Below are 21,663 nucleotides of genomic sequence, written 5' to 3'. Positions count from 1 at the left end.
AAAAAAGATGCTTGTACGCTGAACACCAAATCCACTGCTTAGTATCATTTGCACTGCACTGTAAGCTAGCGATGGCACAGGTCAAGGATGGCAATTTACGGCCCATGGAATAAATCCAGCCCACGGCCTGTTTTTTGGCATGGCCTGTGAACTAAGAATGGTTTCTACATTTTTAGAGGGTTGTCCAAGTAAAAAAAAAAATCAAAGAAGAATATGTGACAGAGACCATATGGCCCAGACTGCAAAAAATATTTACTATCTAGACATTTACAGAAAAAGTTTGCCAAACCCTGGTGTACATTAAATAGATTTTTATTTTTTCGTTCATCTGGGAACATCCCCCCGCCCCTCCCCCCCCAATTTATAACAATGCCTCTTGGGGAAATGCATCCTTGACTTGCAACAGATGAGCTTAGAACACAGCCAGCTCATAAGCTAGGGACTGTCTGTGCCTCTCTGTACTTTTTGTGCCAAATACAGCGCCTGGTGCAGGAGAGGAAGTGAGCAGCTTGCTGATGGTGATGATCAGGGTGTATACAACTCTCAGGCTCACCGGAAAAGGAACGTTCCCAAAACTCCCTTTGAGACCTTTGCATTCCTGAGGTCCTTAAGGTGTCAATCACTGCTGGCTTTGCCTTTCATGCTTCACCCTGTTGAGCAAGCCAAGAGCCCCCTGCCCTGCTTATTCCCTTAGCTCTGCTGCTGCCTATCTAGGGAGAAAGAGCAGAATTACGTCTGCTTGTCTTTCAGCCAATGAGAGAAGCATAGACAAATATGCACTCAGCCCCTGGAATAATCTTGCACTGCCCAGCTACTGGAGAGATATAACAGGAGAGAGGGTGCAAATAGAGCTGAAAATACAGATCAGTGACAAATGAGTGAAATATGAAAGTTAGGGTGTCAGGAAACACAGCGAACCCAAGGGATACTGAAGCCATCCTGGAAAAAGGAGTCAGAGGCTGGATTTGGGGCTAGTCAAAGAAATCCTTAAACTTCTCCCTATCCCCCCTCACATCTTCATATGCTAAGTATAGATAATAATCTCTTTCTTCTTTTTATACCTCACAGGAATGACTTGAGATGGGCAAAACTGACAAGTATAAAGTGTTAAATAAATAGAAGAAAATATTAAACTCATGTTGGGACTTTTGTCTTAGCTTCTTTTCTACTGCATCTGAATGTACCCACTGTACTCAGGCTTTTTAATTGACCAGCAACTTCATTATTCTTTTCTCCAAGTACAGTATAAATTTGCTCTTAGATTTTTTTTTACCTAATCAAGTCTGTATTTCTCATAGTTTAGCAATAATCATTTCCAGCTTATAACGTGGCCCCATTGACTATGATATGGAGGGAAAGTAATGTAATAACTTCTGAGCCATAAGAAAAGACAATTATTTTGTCTTTGGAAATGAATAAGCAACCAGCTTTAGGGCAGTTCCTTGCTTATCAGTTGCAGCAAAGTATTACTAAACCATCCATCCTGCTTTGAGTAATGTCCGTGGTAAGTCTTCCCCCTCCTTCTCAACACGCCCCCCTCCCCACCATCATAACCTTCTCTTTAGGTGGGAGACTCAGTAATCCATGTTGCAGTAGCAAAGAAGAAATGATATTTTCCTGCATAGAGCAGATAAGGTCCATCCTCAGCGCCCATGATGTTTGGGTCGTGGGGAGCATGAATGAGTTAACGCTGATGGGAGCATTGGCCAGAGGCCGGGTGTCCTCTGCTGAAATCCTAACTTGCTTTTGCCAGCCGAGCCCCACAACAGTCATCTCCACTCACTCATCTTGCAGGGACTTTGGAGGGCCCGGAGGCCATTGCTGCCATTGCTTTTTGAAGATGGTGGACCCCACAGCAGTCTAGGCTCAGCCCCGCTCCACGGCACAGTTTGTAGACAAGGGGCAGGCGCCAACACTGTTCCAACCGGGCTTGACCGGCGCTGTGTGCAGGTGGTTTTCGTGGTTAAAAGTCCTAGTAGTGTAAAAAGAAATCAGAGTAACAAGTGAGCATACCTCTGATGCCTCCATATTCGCCACCTCTGTCTTCTTCTTGGTCACCCTGTTTTTGCTTGCAGAGTTTACCTTCCATGCGCTTGGCCTCCCTTCTCCCTTTGCTGATGAGCAGAGCTCTTTCCTTAATTAAGTCAATGAGTACTCATATGCAGAGGCAGCACCTCTTGTGGCAGGAGGACCTGAGCAGAACCAGCCCAGAAGCAAGTGAGAATGTTTGTCAAGCTGTGATTAAGCAGCTGTGATTAAAGCGTGAATAATTACCTGCCAAAGCCAATAGGTCCTCAAAAGTTCTCACTCCCAGGCCATAACCATGAAACCTACTGGGCCAGAAGGTCTGCGTGATGGTTCACTTTGAGGGGGTGGAGGGAGCTGAGATGCTGAGGACATAAAGCTTTCAGTTGTGGAAAGAAATCCAGGAACAAGTGATGCCAGCTAACGAGTAGCCACAGCTGCCAACCGATTCTTCATTTTCAAAGATTGCCTAGGCCTCTGGCTACCTGTAGATCAGCCTTCTGAACCACTTCCCCACCATGACAGATATGAAATCCACATGTTTGACACATTCTCTGAGCTCTGTGTAATTCCTAGCGAAATACCTACAATTCCTTCTCTCTCTCTCTCTACAACTCAAAAAAAAAAAAAAAAAGATGTTGGAATACAGGTGAGTGAGAGTGATGTCTTATTTAATTTTTTTTAAAAAGGGATATACTTCCTGAAAGCATGCCAATCATCTGTGGTTGGTAGTCAATAACTTCAACACACTACACCAAGTGTTTCGTGTCCACACTGCGTTTTGCTGTTCTAGGCCAATGCAGCCTCTTCTGCATTTTCTTATATGTCCATCTTCTCCCAATTTGATATAATTTGTCTTTGTTGCAAGGCCTGAATAACACTCCAGGCCATTATCCCCTAAAAGAGTGGTACATTCTGATGGTTAGAATCGTAGGCACCAAACCCTTCCAATTATGACCTGCTCTTGGGTTTAGCTGGGATGGAGATTTGGCAGCATATTTACTGAGGTTAATTGGAAGGCAAATCCCAAAGGAACAAAACATTAAAAAATTTGAGTATGATTTAGTATCCTCAGCATACCCAATCTCAACTGGGAGACTTTTACCCCAACAATTTATGAGGAAAACAGACTTTAGTGTTAGGGAGTCCCAGGATTGAATTCTTGTTTCCTCCTTGGCTTCGGGCAAGTCCTTAACCACTCCTAACTATCAGATTTTTATCTCTATAATAGGAATGTGGAATTGCTGTGAGGTTTAGAAACAACGGGAGAAAAACGCCCTGCTGATGCCTGGCACACAGTAGCAACAAACAAAAAAATCTTAAGAAAATATTTATTTACCCAAATATCACTATCTACCACAGATGGACCAGTCTAAGAGGTGGTGAGAGAGTTAGCAGCCTTAATACTTTGGAGAGTGGTAGCATACAATAAGTGATTACAGGCAGAAGCGGTCTTCGAAGAGACATGAGAGAGGCAAAAGGAAGAAAACTATGAGAAGTAAAATGCTTTTCTGAAGTCCTTGCAATAGTTTGGGGAAATTTTTGAATAAAGAGATTCAAGGTCTCTCAATGCACACAATTTGAGTTGCAGGAGAAACTCAAATTTCGCTTATCCTATAATGTCAAATTGATTTTTTGTGATATTTAGACAATCCCAAAGCAACTGCTTTTTACAACACATTAGAGAAGACATTTTGACCACTGTTACTCTGGGTAAATTCTTCAAACTCCAAATAGAAGCAGTAAACATGTGAGTATAAATATGACAATCATTTGTTTAACTGTGACAATTTTAGATAGTTTTTGGCATGCTCAAAGGTACAGAGATTTTTGTGGATGAGTAAAAAATAACTCGGATAATGTTTATCCCACTTTGACTAAGTCTTGGGTGACATTGTCAATTTCTTGTAAAATTGGCATGTTTATACGTAATATGTTATGGGAAAGGAAAAAAAATGTTAAAGTTTGCCTCCCTGGAGGGAGTGGGGTTGGAGAATAGCATAGCAGACAATTATTTATGGATAGTTTTACATGAATACAATTGTCATGGCTTTTATATGATGACCAAAAGATTTCTGATTAGAAGTAGTAGTAATGTTCGCTTTCTGGTGATCTTAAGCTTTCTAATACCTAAAATTTAAATTTGTCTGTAAAGGTGTTAAAAGATCATCTTAAACACGGAGCCATATTTTGCTGATGAAAAACTATTGCCATTCGTTTCAGGGGGATGTTTTTCCTCTAAGGGGGAGCCTGGCAAAAGTGGTTTTTTAAATTCAGATTCTGAAAGGAGCTTTTCTCAACAATAAAACTTATCTTTCCTATGAAGGCCACGAGAGGTGAGATTTGCATATTCAAGTCCTTCCCTGATGCCTACATCCATAAGAGAACATCCACATCTGGTAGAGCTGTTATGGCACAGGCAGGCAGACCAGAAGAGTCTGAAAATCCAGCCAACATCTATGCCAGAATCCAAGTTATGAGCACCAGGCAGGGTGTCTATCTGGTCAACAAAGAAGACACCTCCAGAAAAGGCTGAGAAAGCAGTAATATTCTATGTCCAAATGCAATCAACAACCAAGCTCAAATGCAAATGCAAATGTACCCTCCATGGCAGTGTGGAAAGATATTAGCCTTTTAGAAGGATTCAAGGAAATTATCATTTTGCTGCAAGGGAAGAAGGATAAGATGATGGGGCCACAACCTTTGCCATAAAGGTTAAATAATGGCTATAATCTGCTTTGAAATTCTTAGAGGAAATTATCCTAACAGGGGAAAGAGGCCACAGAAATGGTCAGGAGTTTTAGACCAGTGATTCTAGTCAAAAATTATTCCAAAACCATAAATCTTATTCTACATTCTTATTGCGGATCGTGAAAAATATTTTAATATTTACATATAGTTACCATCTTCCTCTTTAGTAATATACTGAGTTATTAAGGTTTACCAAAATTTGGTATATATAAGGGAAAAAATAGCATGTTTCCCAAGTTCCTATAAAAGTGGGAATAGAGGAAGTGAATAGGCTACTGGATTTTTTACCAAAATAAATGAGCTTCTGTCAAAAACTGTTTGCAAACTCCTGCTTTAGACGAGTTTTTGGTGACCAGTCTGTATTCTCCCAAGTTAAGCATTTGTATCTTTCAAAGTTCAGGAAGGATATACGTGGATCATGAGGCTCATTCCAGCATGACACACCTGCATTCAGGACCTTGAATCTCATTCATTATGTGATAGTGAAGCAGCTGAGAAAAAACGGAAGTGAAGACGTGCCTTCAAAATACTATAGTCTCTGGATTTTCATAATGGAGTTCTGGAAAAGGTAAGTGATTTGTCAAGAAAGGCCTTTCTAGGCCATGGCAAAAAGGCTGTGGAGCAATTTTGCAGTCTCTATCTTGCATGAAATCAGCACCCATCCCACTGCAACCTCTTGATCTTTAAATGTTACACAAGAAGCCTTCCTCCATCTGATCTGGGAACTGTTTAATGGAATTTTGTCTGTAGTAGCTAACTTGAAAAGATGACCCTCATCTCTACTGTTTTCCATTAGTGAAAGCCATCTTTTCCCTGACTGGTTCTTTCAACACTTTCTGGACTCAAGCATAGAGGATGTGCCTCCATTAGTTCAGAGACATAACGAGTGCCCCTCACTCTCATCCTCAGGGAATCAGGACCAGTGTCCAGTCAAATTGCAGCAAAAGGTAAATCCCACTTTACAATTTCACCCAAGTTGAGAAACTGGATGCATCAGAAATGGTGGAGTTTAAAACTTGCTCTAAAAATAATGTGCCTGGATATCAGCCACCATCTCAAGGCTCTTCCTCTCCAGGCCTGCTCCCCGTAAATATCCAACGTAGCTGTCAGTAAGTTTAGCCTGAAAATAAAATCCCCTCACTCCATCAAGAAATAGCTCCAAACTTAGAGTGTATGCTCAAAATATTCATGATGAAATCATAATCTTATATTTATAGTCTTCTGGATTGTGTATGAAATTTTGTTTCCCATGGCGTTTTTCATTGAAAGGGCCAGACGTGGAAAGTGGGCTCAGAGGATGACTGAGAGAGCATTAGCCTCAAGGACATGCTGTTTATCGTCATGTTGAGCTGGATGGTTGTGTGATGTCCTCCCTCTTACCTGATCCCTACTCATTTCCCATGAGTCAGGTCTCCTCCGCCACCCCATTCCCAGATGGTCCCTCGTTTGATGGTCCTGTATTGTCATCCAGGAAGAGTGAACTGGCATCCTGATAAGGAAGTGGAGTGGGTACCTAAGATCATCCCCCCTCCCTTCTGACCTTTCCTGTCCTCTAGACTTCCTCCCCGTTTTCACTGAGCGAGATGGTGTGGATCTTAATGGTTGGAACTTGATGGTTCTCTCCAAGGCTGGGGGTTGAGGGCCCCAAGCAGCAGCAGACCTGCAAAAAGCTTTTACTTCTCACCCGGGCTGTGGTGCAGGCTGATTGGTCTTTGTGCACTGTAATCCTGGCAGATCCACGGGGCAGAGAAGAGAAAAATTTCCATTCACAGACCCCATCCGTCTTGGAGATCTTATAGAAGGTCTCTCCTGATCCCACTGGAATCCGCACCAGGTCCTTGTGCTGCCCCTCCAGGGCATGGCTGGGTGGGTGCAGGGCATAGCCCAGGGCATGTTTGGAAGACTGCTTTCTGCGGAGACACTGGATTCTCAAGACATTCTGAAAGGCCTTTTTAAACTCTTGACTGGAGCATGGGTATATAATGGGGTTGATGCAGCTGTTTAGATATCCGAGCCAAAAAGCTATTTTAAAAACTGTTTCTGAGGGCTTGAAATCAGGGAAGAAAGACCCTGGAAGAAAACACACAGATTCATACATATTATTTGCAAGCCAACAGGCCAATTGGCTAGGAAAACAAGCAAACAAACCAACAAACCTCATTTTGTATCTTTAAAAAGTTCCAAATGATTCCAAACACATTTGAGTTTCCTATATTTGACTGACTAGCCCCTGCGAATATCCTCAAAGAACATTCTCACTTGGTCCACATGTACAACATCAATTATGGGAGCAGACCCAACAGGTAGGGTTGCACCTGTTCTCAGTGAAAAAATATCACTTGACATCTGCTATGAAGCTTTAAATAATGAAAACATGAAATTTAGGCTGAGTCATATGCAAATTGTTTTGCCTGAATTTAAAAATAAGTTGGAATCCATTCAAATAATCCATATTAAAATTGGGTCACCTGAATATTTCCTTTGTTCTCTGACACAGTGTTATACAGGCACAGCCTAAATAATTATGAATTCCTTTTCTCCTGAATATTAGAATTGTCTATTTTAATGAGAAGCCTAAATTAACAAAATATTGGCTTTGCCAACTTTTGGCCAGTGATTCTCGATTATTTTTCTTTGACGATGCCTTTTCAAGTTACAGTATACTCCCCTGCTGGGCATACTCCAGTGGCTGCCAAATGCTTGTCAAATGCTTGTCACTTACTGGACATTCAGGGTCCTCCACAGCACTCAACCTAATAGCTTTCCAATGTTAACACTTTTACTTTAGCCTGACTCACTACAAACTTGTCTCCAAGTCATTGCTCATTTTTTTTTGTTCTCTCCCATTGAGTCTCTATGTCTAAAATGCCCCTTCTCATTCTCTTTACCTACTCAAGTCCTATCCACTAATTTACACGGCAGGAATCAAGTTTCTATTTTTTTTTTTTTTGTGAGGAAGATCAGCCCTGAGCTAACATCCATGCTAATCCTCCTCTTTTTGCTGAGGAAGACTGGCTCTGAGCTAACATCCATTGCCAAGCCTCCTCCTCTTTTTTTTTTCCCCAAAGCCCCAGTAGGTAGTTGTATGTCATAGCTGCACATCCTTCTAGTTGCTGTATGTGGGATGCGGCCTCAGCATGGCCGGAGAAGCGGTGCGTCGGTGCATGCCCAGGGTCCGAACCCGGGCTGCAAGTAGCAGAGCGCGCGCACTTAACCGCTAAGCCACAGGGCCAGCCTAGGAATCAAGTTTCTTTACATCTCATACAGTAACTATCACATAGCTCTTGGCAGCAGAATAACAAAACCATGGAACCTTAAAGTAGGAACAATCTTATGGATTATTTAATTCAATTACTCAATTTCTAAGTAAAAAAATGATAACTAAAGAGGTTGTCACCAACATGACAGCTACAGTACTAATAGAGTGATGGATAAAGGGATATGGAACTCCCAGTCCAGTGTTCTTTATTTTCTGCTCTATGGACCCATCAGAGTCATGACAAACTGATGAGTGTGCTTAAAATCTGCTCTGGCAAACAATGCCCTGAAATTTAGTAGAGGACCTCATAAATATAAACAAAGAGCAAACATAAATATTGCAGAACCAAAGAAGACAAAATGGTACAGTGATCAACGGGAGCATTTATTATCTCTAAAGCACACTCCCTGCTAAGTTCAATGTGTCTCAAAGAAATTAACACACATGAGTGATGGCTGTTAAGTGACAAAGTATTATTCTTTAGCTCCAAAGCTTTTAATGTTGTCCTATAATAATAACAAAATTTACTTATTGAGTGCCTGGTTGGAGCACTCTGGGCTAAACACTTTACATACAATTTAATTATCATTAACAACATAAAAATTCATCTTATGTTAGGATGCCTGTATTTTGCCCAATGTTTCTTCCCCATAGCCACAGTGACATGATTAAGGGAACCAGCTTCACAAAGGCACGCCTTGCCCTGGGCTTAATGAGATAATGAGCAGGGCACACCAAAAGCTGTAAATCATCTAGAGAAAGGAGCGTATTTCCCTTATTTGAAGAATTTCAATAAAAAAAAAGAATATATGAACTATGAATGTCAATGCTAATAAAGTGATTTGGGAGCCTTGGAATTTCCCATAATTCCTTCAAGGACACTCTCTGCTTACAGAGCCCAGTTTTGCATTTATAAATCTCAACACTTTTTTAATCCCTCTCTTCCCATTCCTCTTCCCTCCCTCGAGTGCCCCCTACTCCTCAATCCCCCTTATTTCCAGGTCTGGCTGATCCAGAGTGAGCTCTTGGGCTCTTTTTGCTTTGGCCTTCTTGCTGTGTCCACAGCTTCAGAGGTAAATACTAGTTTCCCCTCTATGTGTCCTTCTCAAAACACCTATTTCCTCCCTGCAGCTGAGGTACAGGTTGAGAAAGGGAGATGGTTAAAAAGAATTTACACTAAGATTTGAATGTCAGATGGTCTCCAGCTTTAACACTCCAGGGACATTGCCTTGCTAATCCAAGCATATCTCTAGATGCCATCTCCAGACATCTCTAGATTTTTCTGGGCCAGAGGCATTCCCATAAATGACACCATTTGGTTTATCCCATGAAGTGTGTGCCAGCACCTAGGTGGGTCTAAGCCCAGCACGATTTGCCCACTCCCAATCTGACAGTTCCAAAGGGCAGGTCACGGGATCAATTTTTCCTTGCAGTGTTCTTCTTCTCTGTGTGTGTGGGGGTGATTCTCTTTCAGCAGCTGCTGGCTGGGGTTAGGAGAGGGACTCATAAATGTACTTCCTTCAGGAAATTTCCAAAAGGTAAGAAAAGACAGCAACGGGCTGTTTCCCTCCCTCCTTATTTGCATTATCCACATCTTCAGGTCTTTCTTCCCTTCGTTTTTCCTCTCCTAGGAAGGGGACATTGAGCTGGGTTCAGACTTGGAAAAGAGCTGTTGCTGCCGGGTCCCAGTCAGGGGCCCCTGACCCCACTATCTTCTTCTCTGTCCAAACCTTCCTGCTCACGCACTCTCTTCTCTGAACTCTCCATTATTTCTATTCTCAACCTCAAATTCTCCTCAGATCCCTTTCTTCTTGAGGATGATGATGCTTTTTATTTATTTTATTTTTTTGTGAGGAGGACTAGCCCTGAGCTAACATCCAATGCCAATCTTTCTCTTTTTTCTTGAGGAAGATTGGGCTAACATTTGTGCCCGTCTTCCTCTACTTTATACGGGACGCCACCACAGCATGGCTTAACAAGCGGTGTGTTGGTGCGTGCCGGGATCCAAACCTGTGAACCCTGGGCCGCTGCAGCGGAGCGCGCGCACTTAACCGCTGCGCCACCCGGCCGGCCCCCATGATGCTTTTTAGAATGGGAGGCAGCTGGATCATGCTTCTCCCTGTCCTCCACCCATCACTGCACGGAGCACCAGGGTAAAACCTGCCTGGTTTAGAGATGGACACCTCTGACCCAGTCACTGGGTTGTAAGCTCTATCTGAGCAGGTACCGTGTCAGTGTTGCTTGATCATGGGGCTCCAGAACCCAGCACAATGCTGGCATATCAAGGCATCCTCCCAGTTTTTGCTGAATGAATGGCCAGCTCCCTGACTGACTGACTGAATGCGTCTCCCTGTCCTCTCCACGACTCTGCTTCTCCATGTGGCCCAGCTCTCTTCTCTGCCTGACAGCTGTAGCCTTGTATTTTCCTTCCTGCCAGTGCCTTCCTTCTGTTGTCTCTTTCCCTTTTTCTGCCCAGTTCAATCCTCTGGTTTTCTCTGTGATACTATTTCGCCATCTTTTTTTCCTTGCTGCACTACCTGGTATCTAACACTCTAGTTTCTCCCCTCATGCTTCATAGCAAGAGCTAGACTTTTGAATCATCCACAGGAGCACAGGGACTCCTATTCCTCCTGTCACCATAGGTATGTTGTGCTCCTCAACAACTTCTGCCCAGACTCTGCTTCAAGAAGCATAAACAGCGCCCGGCTTAATTCCCTGAAGCCCTCGCCCTGTAGGTCAGGTCATCCTTGCATGCGAATCTGTCTGGTTTAATTCTCGAGCTTTGGAAAATCCCAAGCCCCTAGGGACTCTTCCCTTCACTGAGTTTCTTCTGCTATTTGGTCTGCTATGGAATTTCTGACTCTTTTCTTTTCAGGACCCTCCAAACATCCTGGTCAACTAAAACTTGGCCAGATTGAGATGGCTAGAGCATGAGTATATCCTGGAACACCATCAATGTCTTCACCCTTGGAGATGCAGAATCCTCACTCCACTGTTGAGGCCTCTAGATTCCAAGGGGTAATTGAAACTGATGATTTCAAATGATGCCACTTATGTCTCATCACCTGATGTCCTCTCCATCGGGAACATCTGATGTCTCATTTCTGTTGTGGGGCTCATCTGTAGGCTTATGATGGGGGACACTGGGGCAATCCTAGTGAAGATTTGGCCATTGTAGTCACATTTTAGCCACAAAGTTACAGCAAAGTTTGCTCTCAATGCCTCCTATACAAGAGAAAACCATTTTTCTGCCAATGTTGGTCTCCTAAGTGAGTTTTCTCCACCAGTGCTCACTCTAAAACGCAGTGAAGATAGAAATGGAGTTCTCAAATTCCAACCCAGCACTGGCAATTAGAAGGTTCCTCTTCAGTTCAACTCTTTCAGAATCAAGGTGACTCAGTATGGAAGCAGAAAGCTATGAGTCAGTCTTCGTTCTAGTCTCCCAGCTTCTATGCTTCATTTCACCTACCTGAAAACTTGACATCTTAATGACAACTTTGAGAGACATAGGGTTATGAAAAACCCGAATTAGCTGGAGTCATAGAATGCAAGAATGTGAAGACTGGCAGAAACTTAGAGACTAGCAAGTACTGTCAACCCCTCCTTTACAGATGAAGATAGTAAGGCTGAGGAGGGGAAGTGGTTTTCACAAAATCACCTGGCTCCAGTCAAGACTAGACCCAGACTCTGCTCTCCTTCACGCATTTCTGCTCCTGATCTTGTGTGCCATTTAGGAACCCCACAATGGCACTGGAAATGTTAATGCCAATATGCCCAGCTGTTGTCATAGAATGATAACAGGTTTTGTAGAGATAATGAGAAAGAAGGGGGAGGAGAGTGGCAATATCCGTAACTATATCATTTAAAAAGTCGTAATGTACTGTTCAGACACTGGAAAAAAGAGCAATGGATGATGATCTTGGAAGGGCTCATCTGCAGGGTATCACATTCTGAAAATTGGAGTTTAAATGACTCCAATTAAAAAAACATGGACTCTAAAGGGGAAGCTAATGTTATGCCACCATAAGAGAAAATAACCTTTAATTGTTTCTCCTTGTCCAACCAGTGGTCTCTCCGTGCATGTGGTACCAGTCTAACGTGACTGGTGTACATCCAACGAACAGAGGAGAGACACAAGCTGTCACACAAATAGGCCGCCAGTTCCCCAGGCCAAGACGCTCCAGTGCCTAGCAACGTTCACACCAGATCACTTGGCATCTTCTTGCCAGGAAGAAAACTCTGCCCCATTGAAATAAACCACAAAAGCTGTAGGAATCAGAGTGTAAGCATAGCCCCGATTTTCTTATCATCTTGGAGTCTACTAGATGCCTCCGTGTTGGGCTGGCACGGAGATTCACCCAGGGGCCACCCTTGGGCAGTTCTCAGCCAGACCCGGTCTTTAGGTTATCTACCTAGAATGGTGGTGAGGAATCTCTAAGAATGCTGGCCAGATTAACCGCGGACTAGAACCCTAGACTCTCAACCCAAGATTCATGGATAGACTTCGCATGAAATGAAATACAAGTCCGTGTATGTACAGAGATTCATTGTCCTGAGAAGAGGACTTCAGCTTCTATGGGCTTCTCATAGTGGTCTTGGGGACACAAAAGATGGCTAAGCCTTGCTCCCAGCTGCTGAGAACAAGCTCTCCCTCTGGCCGGTCCACCTCACTTAGCCCATATGTCCTGATGAGAGTGTCAAGCTTACAAACAGGGCAAAAGGATGTTAGTTCAACACCTCTTTAGAAGAACACGCTATTTTCTTCGACTTAACTGGGGCTCGAAATAGCACAGTTCTCGTCTTGTGCCTCTGAGGGAAGTAATGTGGTTGCTCCCTTGAGAGAGTTAATATGTTGAGTCTTTTCTGAACTTTCTGGCAGGAAGCTTGAATAGTAGTCAAGGTGAGGAAGAATGGAGGTGAGGGAGGGTGCAGTGAGTAGGGGCAAAGATGCACACCGTCTTCTGGGTACATAGCACCAAACAGAACAAACCCGGGGCACCACGGGGGCTGTGCAGTGTGGGATGGGAGCACTTTTCCCTTTTTCCAGGGACTGAGGTATATTGGCTTACTGTTACTGTTGTCGAGAATCACTGCTTCTTCCAACCTGGGCAAGGAAAGAGGTCGCTTGGGGAGACATTCTCTCATACCTCAGACTTCTGCAGGTGGGGGACACTCTTCATGGGGTCCTTCTGACGGCCAAGTGTAGCTCTGCAGAATCAGGGATTTTACCCTGGTTGAGTCCAAGCTGCTTGAAGTAAAGCTCTTCAAAGAGTTTCTCTCATTAATCACCAAAGCCCCAAACAGTATTTCTCCTTTTAGAAAGGGGGATCATGTCTCCCAGAGCATGCATGTTTGGCCCAAACACCCACGATAACCGGGAGAGAGTAACCCCTGACCCAGCTGTGCTAACTCACCGTTTTCCCAGAAGAGCTCCCTGTGTTGTGTGTTTCCTTTTGAAATGAATAAATAATTCAAACACTTTCAAAAGATAGCAAGATTTCTTTCCCTTTACTTAACAAAAATAATTTGATTCAGGAAAACGCTAGCAATGAAGTCACCATGTTCTTTATAGGTTGTTTCCTTAAAAGCAACCTCCTTTCATAAACCAGCTTAATTTCCAAACTTTGCCACTTTCACTAAGGTCACCATCATTTCATGAGTTTCACATTTGAAACATCTTCTGATCATCTCTACACAAAAGCTTTCTCCAACCACCCAGTCTAAAGAAGAGTAGTCCTCAGACACACACCAATTAGCATGGTTTCTTTCTTTCATGGCACATATCATGGTTTGTAAGTATTCTTTCTTTCTCAAAAACTTTTTGTTCTCTTTTCTTTTTTCTTGTGATAAGAACGTTTAAGATCTACTCTCTTAGCAACTTTTAAATATGCAGTACAGTATTATTAACTATAGTCACCATGTTGTACATTACATCCCCAGGACTTATTCCTCTTAGAACTGGAAGTTTGTACCTTTTGACCCCCTTCACCCATTTTGCCCCCTCCCCCACCTCCCTGTACGTTTTCTTGTTTACTTGTTTTCTTTGACTGTGTCGTCCTCCAGAGTGTGCAATAAGCTCTACCCTGGCAAGGCCCGGGCCGTCTTTCTTGCGGTAGTGCAAGCGCAGGGCCTGGCTCAGTTCCTGAAAGGAGAACGTATATTTGACTCCTGCTCCTCCTCTTTGTCTCTTACATTCCAACCAGTCACCAAGCCCCACTGACATTTTCCTTTGAAACATCTTTCAGACTTGCCTTTCCCCTCCACGCCCATCCCTAGCACCCCTGTGTTGTGCAGCAAAGCATGGAGGGGTCTCTTCACTTCCAGCCTCGCTCATTGCTAAGCTAATGGTGCTCAACTCATCACCCTGCAGCCTTGTCAGGATGGTGCCACTTTCCTGCTCAGAAATCAAGGGAGAGCTCAGGACCAGGAATCAGGAAGGCTTGGATTGATTGTTTAAAGCTGAGAGAGTCACTTTCCCTTCCTGAGCCTCAGTTTCCTCATCTGTAACATGAAAGATCTGGACCAGGTAATTGTTACCACTCCTTTCCCCCGTAGAAGCATATGCTTCCAGGAAAACTGAAATAGCCAAAAGTGAAAACCAGTGTGTCAAACAAGATGATTAAGGAACCCTGTGGGGAGATGGCCAGACAAGAGCGGACTAGAAGGGAGAGAACCCAAGGTTTTGGGTTAGGGTTTAGGGAGGACATCCTGAGGTCCATCCTGGAGATTTGTGTCTGAGCTGGAGGGAAAGAATGGCTGGGAGGAGAAACCTAAGGGCTATTGTCATGTGACACTCTGAGGCCCACTGACAGTGGGTTACACTGAGTAGGAATGGCATTTGCTCTTCTTCTGTGTGGAGCACAGCATGGTCCAGGCTGTTGGCAGCTCCAGAGCTCCCATGCTCCTTGGTAGTATGGGGGCTGCACACATGCACATCTGGGGCCTGTAAGGCTATGGCAGTGGTCATCTGGTCATCTTTAAGGGGATAGGATGGAAAAGGAAGAAAGTAGTGTAAGCCATGAGGGAAAATTCTCAGAAATAACTAGAGGGAAGGGAGGTTTTTCAAGGTGCTCAGTAATATAGTTAAAAGAACCTCATAATAGTGAGATCTGCCAAGACATGTGTTGTGCATTATTTTTTGTTGTTGATAAGATCAAGTTCAAGCTCATCACCTTGTCATTTAAGGCTCTTCATCATTTGGTTTCACCAGTCTTACATAACCTTCTCTCCCATTATTCATTCACTTAACAAATAATTTGCCTAGTACCTTCTATGAGACAGGCACTGTTGTAGATACTGGAGACACAATGGTCAGGAAAATGCATAAGGTTCCTGCCCTTGGAGTTTACATTCTATGAGAATTTCCAATAAATGCCTGTTAAATTGGATTGTGAATTTCCAACACAAAGGCTTTCTTCTTGCCATGGTAGACTTTTCACTGTGACTTTGTTGACCAACCAAGGTGACTACGGCCTCAGCTTGTGTGGTTCTCCGCTTCACTTCCTGCCCCTCTCTCAGTGACCTGGCCCTCTCTCCCCTATCTATTCAAACCTGAATCCATTCCGAGTCTCAGCCTATCTTGAAAGCTGTCTTCAAAATCCAGCTCATCCGCGAGCCCCTCCTTCATTACAGTCTGTATTTTCTCACTGTTTCCTCTAAGCATTACCCTTAGTTACTCTTCTCTATAGCACTCATCACCATCTTCTATACTTATTTCTCTTTTTGTTCCCTTTCTTGAATACGAACTTCTTGAAGGCAGAGGTTTTTGTCTCTTCATTTCGCTGCTGTATCCACAACACCTATATGAGCTATATGTTTACAGCACATAGTAGGCTCATGACAAATGATGTTGAATAAATGACACATTTCATCCTTGTGATTTCGGCCTCTTTAAAGACACATACTACTTCTTATCCTTCATTTATATCCCCCTCAGTGATGAACACAATTCTCAATAAATGTTTATTGAATCAACAGATGACATTTGTTGATGGAAGAAAATGACATTTTGAATAAAAGTCCTGCTTCAACTACTTACAGCTGGAAATATACTCTTAAATGGAGAAAGAGAGCCTGTCTTAACTCACATTCCAACATTTTATCTTCCTGATCTTTAAGACACTCATATTTACATAAAAACAAAACCATTCTACAGATAATTTTATACAGCTACGTCGCAGGCACTTCATAATATTCTTACTTCCAGTACTTATAAAGACATTTTATAGGCTCCTGTAGGAAAGGTCAAAGCCTGCAATTAAGATGAGATAGTCATCAGCAGTCTCTCATATTTGTGGGATGTGAATGCAAGGCCAAACACCGCAAATCCGAAGCAGTGACATAAAGAGTGAAAATTGGTTACCCAGGGAGGAGGTGCAGGAGTTTTTCAGGATGATGTCCCTTTGCTTTCAGCTTAAAGGCTAAGGCAGGTTCCATTCCAGAGTCTTGCCAGCAAGGACATGGGTGAATTGGCTGGTGCTTATGCAATAAGAGGTGAACAGCGGAGCAGGCAGATGGACTTTTGGTTCTGGACTGCCTGCAAAGATGCTGAATCAGAGTTCTCTGGACAATTCCCTACTTGGAAATGACATTCCAGGTTCTCTCACTGGCCACTGGGTCACCCAGAGGCATGTCCTCTGATACTGTAGCCATCCTCCAGGAATATTATCTAGCTCTGTATCAGGCAGAATATGTATAGCACTTTGCTCTCTACTCCCAGCTTCTGCACACCCCCTCCCTTACCTGGATGAAGCCAAGGATTGGGGCTGTCTGTGGACCCCTGCTACTTCTCCCCAGTATCAGGCTCAAGCTGGGCCAGACCAGCAGAGAGCCTGACCTCCATCAAAAGTGGGTGGTATTCAAACTGACATAACATATACTCATAGGCATTTTAATAGCTTATTTTCAAAATAAAAGGTGTCTTTTTGGAAGCTGTAATATGGCTTTTAAGTACAGGTGAGCAAACCAATTTTAAAGTGCAGAAATGGATTGGGAAAATTTACTCTTTAATTTTAAAAGACAATAGAGTATGGCACTGTTTTGATTATAGATGTCTCTGAAAAAAGAATTGACCATGCCTCCACCTTTCATAATAAATGCAATGTTGGGAAATCTCAGTTTTGCTTGCAGGGCACATCCTCATTCTCTTCAAACTTAACCCAGCCTTCTGCAGTCTCAACTGAGAACTGTCTGATACTCTAAGGGGGAAGATAGAGGTCACAGAAGCTCATCCATTTCCACAGTTTCAAGTTCCTTTTTAACCTTGATGACTCTCAAATCTCTATCCCTAGACCACATCTGGCTCCTGAGCTCCAGTCCTGCACACACAACTATTACCAAACATCTCTCTATTACCAGAACATCTTGATGTTCCCAAACCCTCTCACCCTTAACATAACCAAACTGAACTTATTGTCTCTCACAAAACCTACTTTCTTCTCTGCTCCATCCTCAGTAGATGGCACACCTTCCCCTAAGTTGTCCCAGCCAGAAAGCCACTGTCATCCTCAACTCTTCACTCTCCCACCTCCTCCACTACATCCAATCACCCAGTCCAGACCACTGGACATTCATTCTGCTTGTCACCATCCATCCTAGTTCAGGCCACCATCATCTCTAGGTGGGACCCTTTATCAGGTACTAACTGAGCTTCCCGCTTCTGGTCTTACCTCCTTCCAACCCACTTACCATAGTGCTGCCAGAGAGATTCTGAGACAACAAACCCGATTATATCTTCCTTGATTAAATCATTTCAGTGACTCTTCAGTGAATTCAAAACCAGATCCAAATTCTGTACTAGGAGTTATAATGTCCATAGGTCTGAGTGACTGAAAATCCACTTTACTAGATCACTAGTTAATGGAGTATGGTGATCTAAGTATCCATTCAAAGACTCTAATTAGTATTGTAGAAAAGCAGAAAATTATAATCAACAGGATTTGAACATTTGTGTAATTGTTAACTGAGTGATACAGCATCTTTGATTCACTATAATGTGGTTTAGGTTTATATTGGTTGATGTATCATAGTTTAATCCTAAGGAATAAATATCTGGCTTCCAGAAGGCAGCATTTCTACTAAAAAGTCTTCCCAAGGCCAAAGAGTAGAAACCACTCATGAATTTCCAACTGTTCAGTGGCAGTGATGACAATGGTTCAGAAAGTTTTGCAAGATCTGGAAGGCCTGAGTCAGGAATAAAGATATCTGAAGGATAAACACGGAAAGTGGCGAAGAAAAACCAAAGACAGAGGCAATCGCATTCGAGGCTGCCTGAAAAGAATGCATTCCTGGTGCATGGTGTGATTTTCTATTACCAACAACAGTCGTGTTTCTAAGGAAAGGTTGTTCCCCACTGTCACGATTCCCCTCTGAAATGCCCACTCAATACTTGCTCAAATTATGATTAATTCAGAACACATCAGATAACCACAAACACTATTTTCTGGATGTGCTGTTCAGAATAGCAGCCTTCCTCAGCAACTCCAGCACAGCTGTGTTCATTACCCAGGCAAATGTTGAAGCAACAGAACTTTTACCTTGCTGTTGTTGTCAATTGTCTTTCTCTCATTTACAGAAAAATTTTCATGAGAAGAGAAGAAAGCTACAGTAGTTTGTCAAAATGAAAATAATGACACTCATTGTTTTTGTTTATTCCAATTTGATTCTGGTGAGTTAGAAGCTCACTTTAGGTCTTAAGATAGATATAAGTGTTAGCAAGTGGCTGGCTTAGGAACATGTTTGGACCTGGTGGCTCTGGAAGGTTTCCATTTTCCTAAGTTTTTCATAAGCTTACACTTGTCTAAGAATAACTAAAGAGGGAGGCTGCTAGGGACAAGGAGACCAACTAGGAGACTAGCCCATTGGTCTGGCTTAGAATTCTGACTAGTGGCTAAAAGCTGTAGGAAGACAGATTTGGGCTGCCCTGGAAGTTGGTCTTCCCATCAATGGAAGTATCCTAGGATAGGATGGATAACCACTCACTGAGATTTAACATACTGGAGATTCAAGCATCATAAAGCATCCTATTAAAATACTCTTTTAGGTGCATTCTAAGTCTGAAGCTTTAGAATTTCCTGAAAAAGCAAACACTACTGGGGGAGAAACAGTTGTTTGTTCTGAATGTCTCACTTCTTTAATATTGCAATAAAGAAATTGTGCATTAGAAGCATTGTAAGAGGCACACACATATAGGAATATGGACATATTATTGGATCTGACAAATGATTTATTTAGTATAACTTACTTTTTTCTGAGAATGGGACTAGTCTACATGTATTTCAATAATTCCTAAATTTTCTTCATAGTCTACTTGGGATACAGTATACACATTTTGATCTAAATTGTTATTGAAATCATTTACAACCATTTCCTATAAACCCTTGAGGCACCAAGAACAAAGCTGACATCTAGGCTACAAATAGACAATGATGTGAAAGGGTAAGGCACTTGCTCAGGGTTACACAGTGAACAGAGGACTAGATTAAGAACTCTGCTCTTCAGACTCCCAGTTCAGAAATCTTTCAATGAATTAACACACTGAATTTTTCAATGCAAGAGTAGAAATATCTCCAGTTATTTGAGAGTGCTCAGAGAACTTACTCTAAAATATATGGACACCTTCAAGAAGACACAAAGAAATGGAAAGATATTTTGTGCTCTTGGATTGGAAGAATTAACATAGTTAAGATGTCTATACTTCCTAAAGCAATCTATAGATTCAATGCAATCTCTATCAAAGTTCCAACATTTTTCACAGAAATAGAACAAAGAATCCTAAAATTTATATGGAACAACAAAAGACCCCGAATAGCCAAAGAAATCCTGAGAAAAAAGAACAAAGCTGGAGGTATCACACTCCCTGATTTCAAAATGTACTACAAAGCTATAGTAACCAAAACAGCATGGTGCTGGCACAAAAACAGACACGGAGATCAATGGAATAGAATCGACAGCCCAGAAATAAACCCACACATCTATAGATAGCTAATTTTTGACAAAGGAGGGAAGAACATACAACGGAGAAAGGAAAGTCTCTACAACAAATGGTGCTGGGAAAACTGGACAGCCACACGCAAAAAAATGAAAGTAGACCATTATCTTACACCATACACAAAAATTAATACAAAATGGATTAAAGACTTGAATGTAAGACCTGAAACCATGAAACTTCTAGAAGAAAACACAGGCAGTGCGCTCTTCGACATCTGTCTTAGTAACATATTTTCAAGCACCATGTCTGACTGGGCAAGAGAAACAATAGAAAAAATAAACAAATTGGACTACATCAAACTAAAAAGCTTCTGCACAGCAAAGGAAACTATCAACAAAACAAAAAGACAACCTAACAATTGGGAGAAGATATTGGGAAACCATATATCTGATAAGCGGTTAATCTCCAAAATATATAAAGAACTCATACAGCTCAACAGCAAAAAAACTACCACCCAATTAAAAAATGGGCAAAAGACCTGAATAGACATTTCTCCAAAAAAGATATACAGATGGCCAACAGGCACATGAAAAGATGTTCAAAATCATTAACTATCAGGGAAATGCAAATCAAAACTAAAATGAGATACCACCTCATGCCCATCTGAATGGCTATAATTAACAAGATAGAAAATAATAAGTGTTGGAGAGGATGTGGAGAGAAGGGGACTCTCATACACTGCTGGTGGGAGTGCAAGCTGGTACAGCCACTATGGAAAACAGTATGGAGATTCCTCAAGAAATTAAGGATAGAACTACCATAGATCCAGTTATTCCACTGCTGGGTATTTATCCAAAGAATATGAAAACACCAAAGCGTAAAGATACTTGCACCCTTGTCTTCATTGCAGCATTATTCACAATATCCAAGACTTGGAAGCAACCTAAGTGCCCATCAAGGGACGAATGGATAAAGAAGCTGTGGTATATATACACAATGGAATACTACTCAGCCATAAGAAATGATGAAATACAGCCATTTGTGACAACATGGATGGACATTGAGGATATTATGCTAAGTGAAATAAGTCAGAGGGAGAAGGTCAAATACCGTATGATCTCACTCATAAGTAGAAGATAAAAACAGCAACAAACAAACACATAGAGACAGAGATTGGATTGGTGGTTACCAGAGGGGAAGGGGGGAGGGGGGAGGGCGAAAGGGATGATTAGACACATGTGTGTGGTGATGGATTGTAATTAGTATTTGGGTGGTGAACATGATGTAATCTATGCAGAAATAGAAGTATAATGATGTACACCTGAAATTTATACCATGTTATAAACCAGTGTTACTGCAATAAAAAAAAAAAGAAAAAAATATATGGACAACTTCAAGATTAATGTTGGTAGCTAGCACTTAGACATCCCTGTATAACTTGAGTTCTTGTTTATTTCTTTAGTTCATGACCCATACATGCATTTCCACCTAGATGTCTCACAGGAACTTCAATATTAATGTGTCCAAAATCACACACTCTAATCTGCTTGTCTTCTAGCATGCCCTATCTCTATAGATGATAATTAACATTACTTACTTGTTTGTGACAAAAATATGGCAGTCAATCCTGATACCTTCTTTTTGATAGCTCCAGAAGATTATACCACCTAACATTGCCTCTCCACATCCCTCTCTTTCC

At 42.2% G+C, this 21,663-nt stretch overlaps 1 protein-coding gene and 1 long non-coding RNA gene across 3 annotated transcripts in view; one reads left to right on the top strand and one right to left on the bottom strand.

Annotated features, from left to right (window-relative positions):
- Positions 1-373: 373 nt before the first annotated feature.
- Positions 374-21,663, bottom strand: part of ADRA1A (adrenoceptor alpha 1A) — a 110,237-nt gene continuing 88,947 nt past the window's right edge. Inside the window, exons 2-3 of one of the 2 annotated variants that reach the window (XM_058550475.1) lie at positions 6,461-6,846; positions 374-2,623 (exon numbers count right to left, since the gene is read on the bottom strand). In XM_058550475.1, the coding sequence (XP_058406458.1) occupies positions 2,507-2,623; positions 6,461-6,846 (503 nt within the window). In that variant the 3' untranslated portion in view covers positions 374-2,506. Of the gene's footprint in view, positions 2,624-2,719; positions 6,847-21,663 lie in introns of those variants that run through there. The other variant, XM_058550474.1, reaches the window with a different exon arrangement.
- On the top strand, positions 5,197-14,823 carry LOC131411526 (uncharacterized). Its single transcript, XR_009221573.1, has 4 exons — positions 5,197-5,344; positions 5,686-5,723; positions 9,037-9,108; positions 10,911-14,823. It is a non-coding gene; the product is annotated as an uncharacterized LOC131411526 (long non-coding RNA).

This window comes from Diceros bicornis, chromosome 11 (assembly GCF_020826845.1).
Source record: "Diceros bicornis minor isolate mBicDic1 chromosome 11, mDicBic1.mat.cur, whole genome shotgun sequence".
NCBI classification, from domain to species: Eukaryota; Metazoa; Chordata; class Mammalia; order Perissodactyla; family Rhinocerotidae; genus Diceros; species Diceros bicornis.
This window is presented reverse-complemented; position numbering and strand designations above follow the sequence as displayed.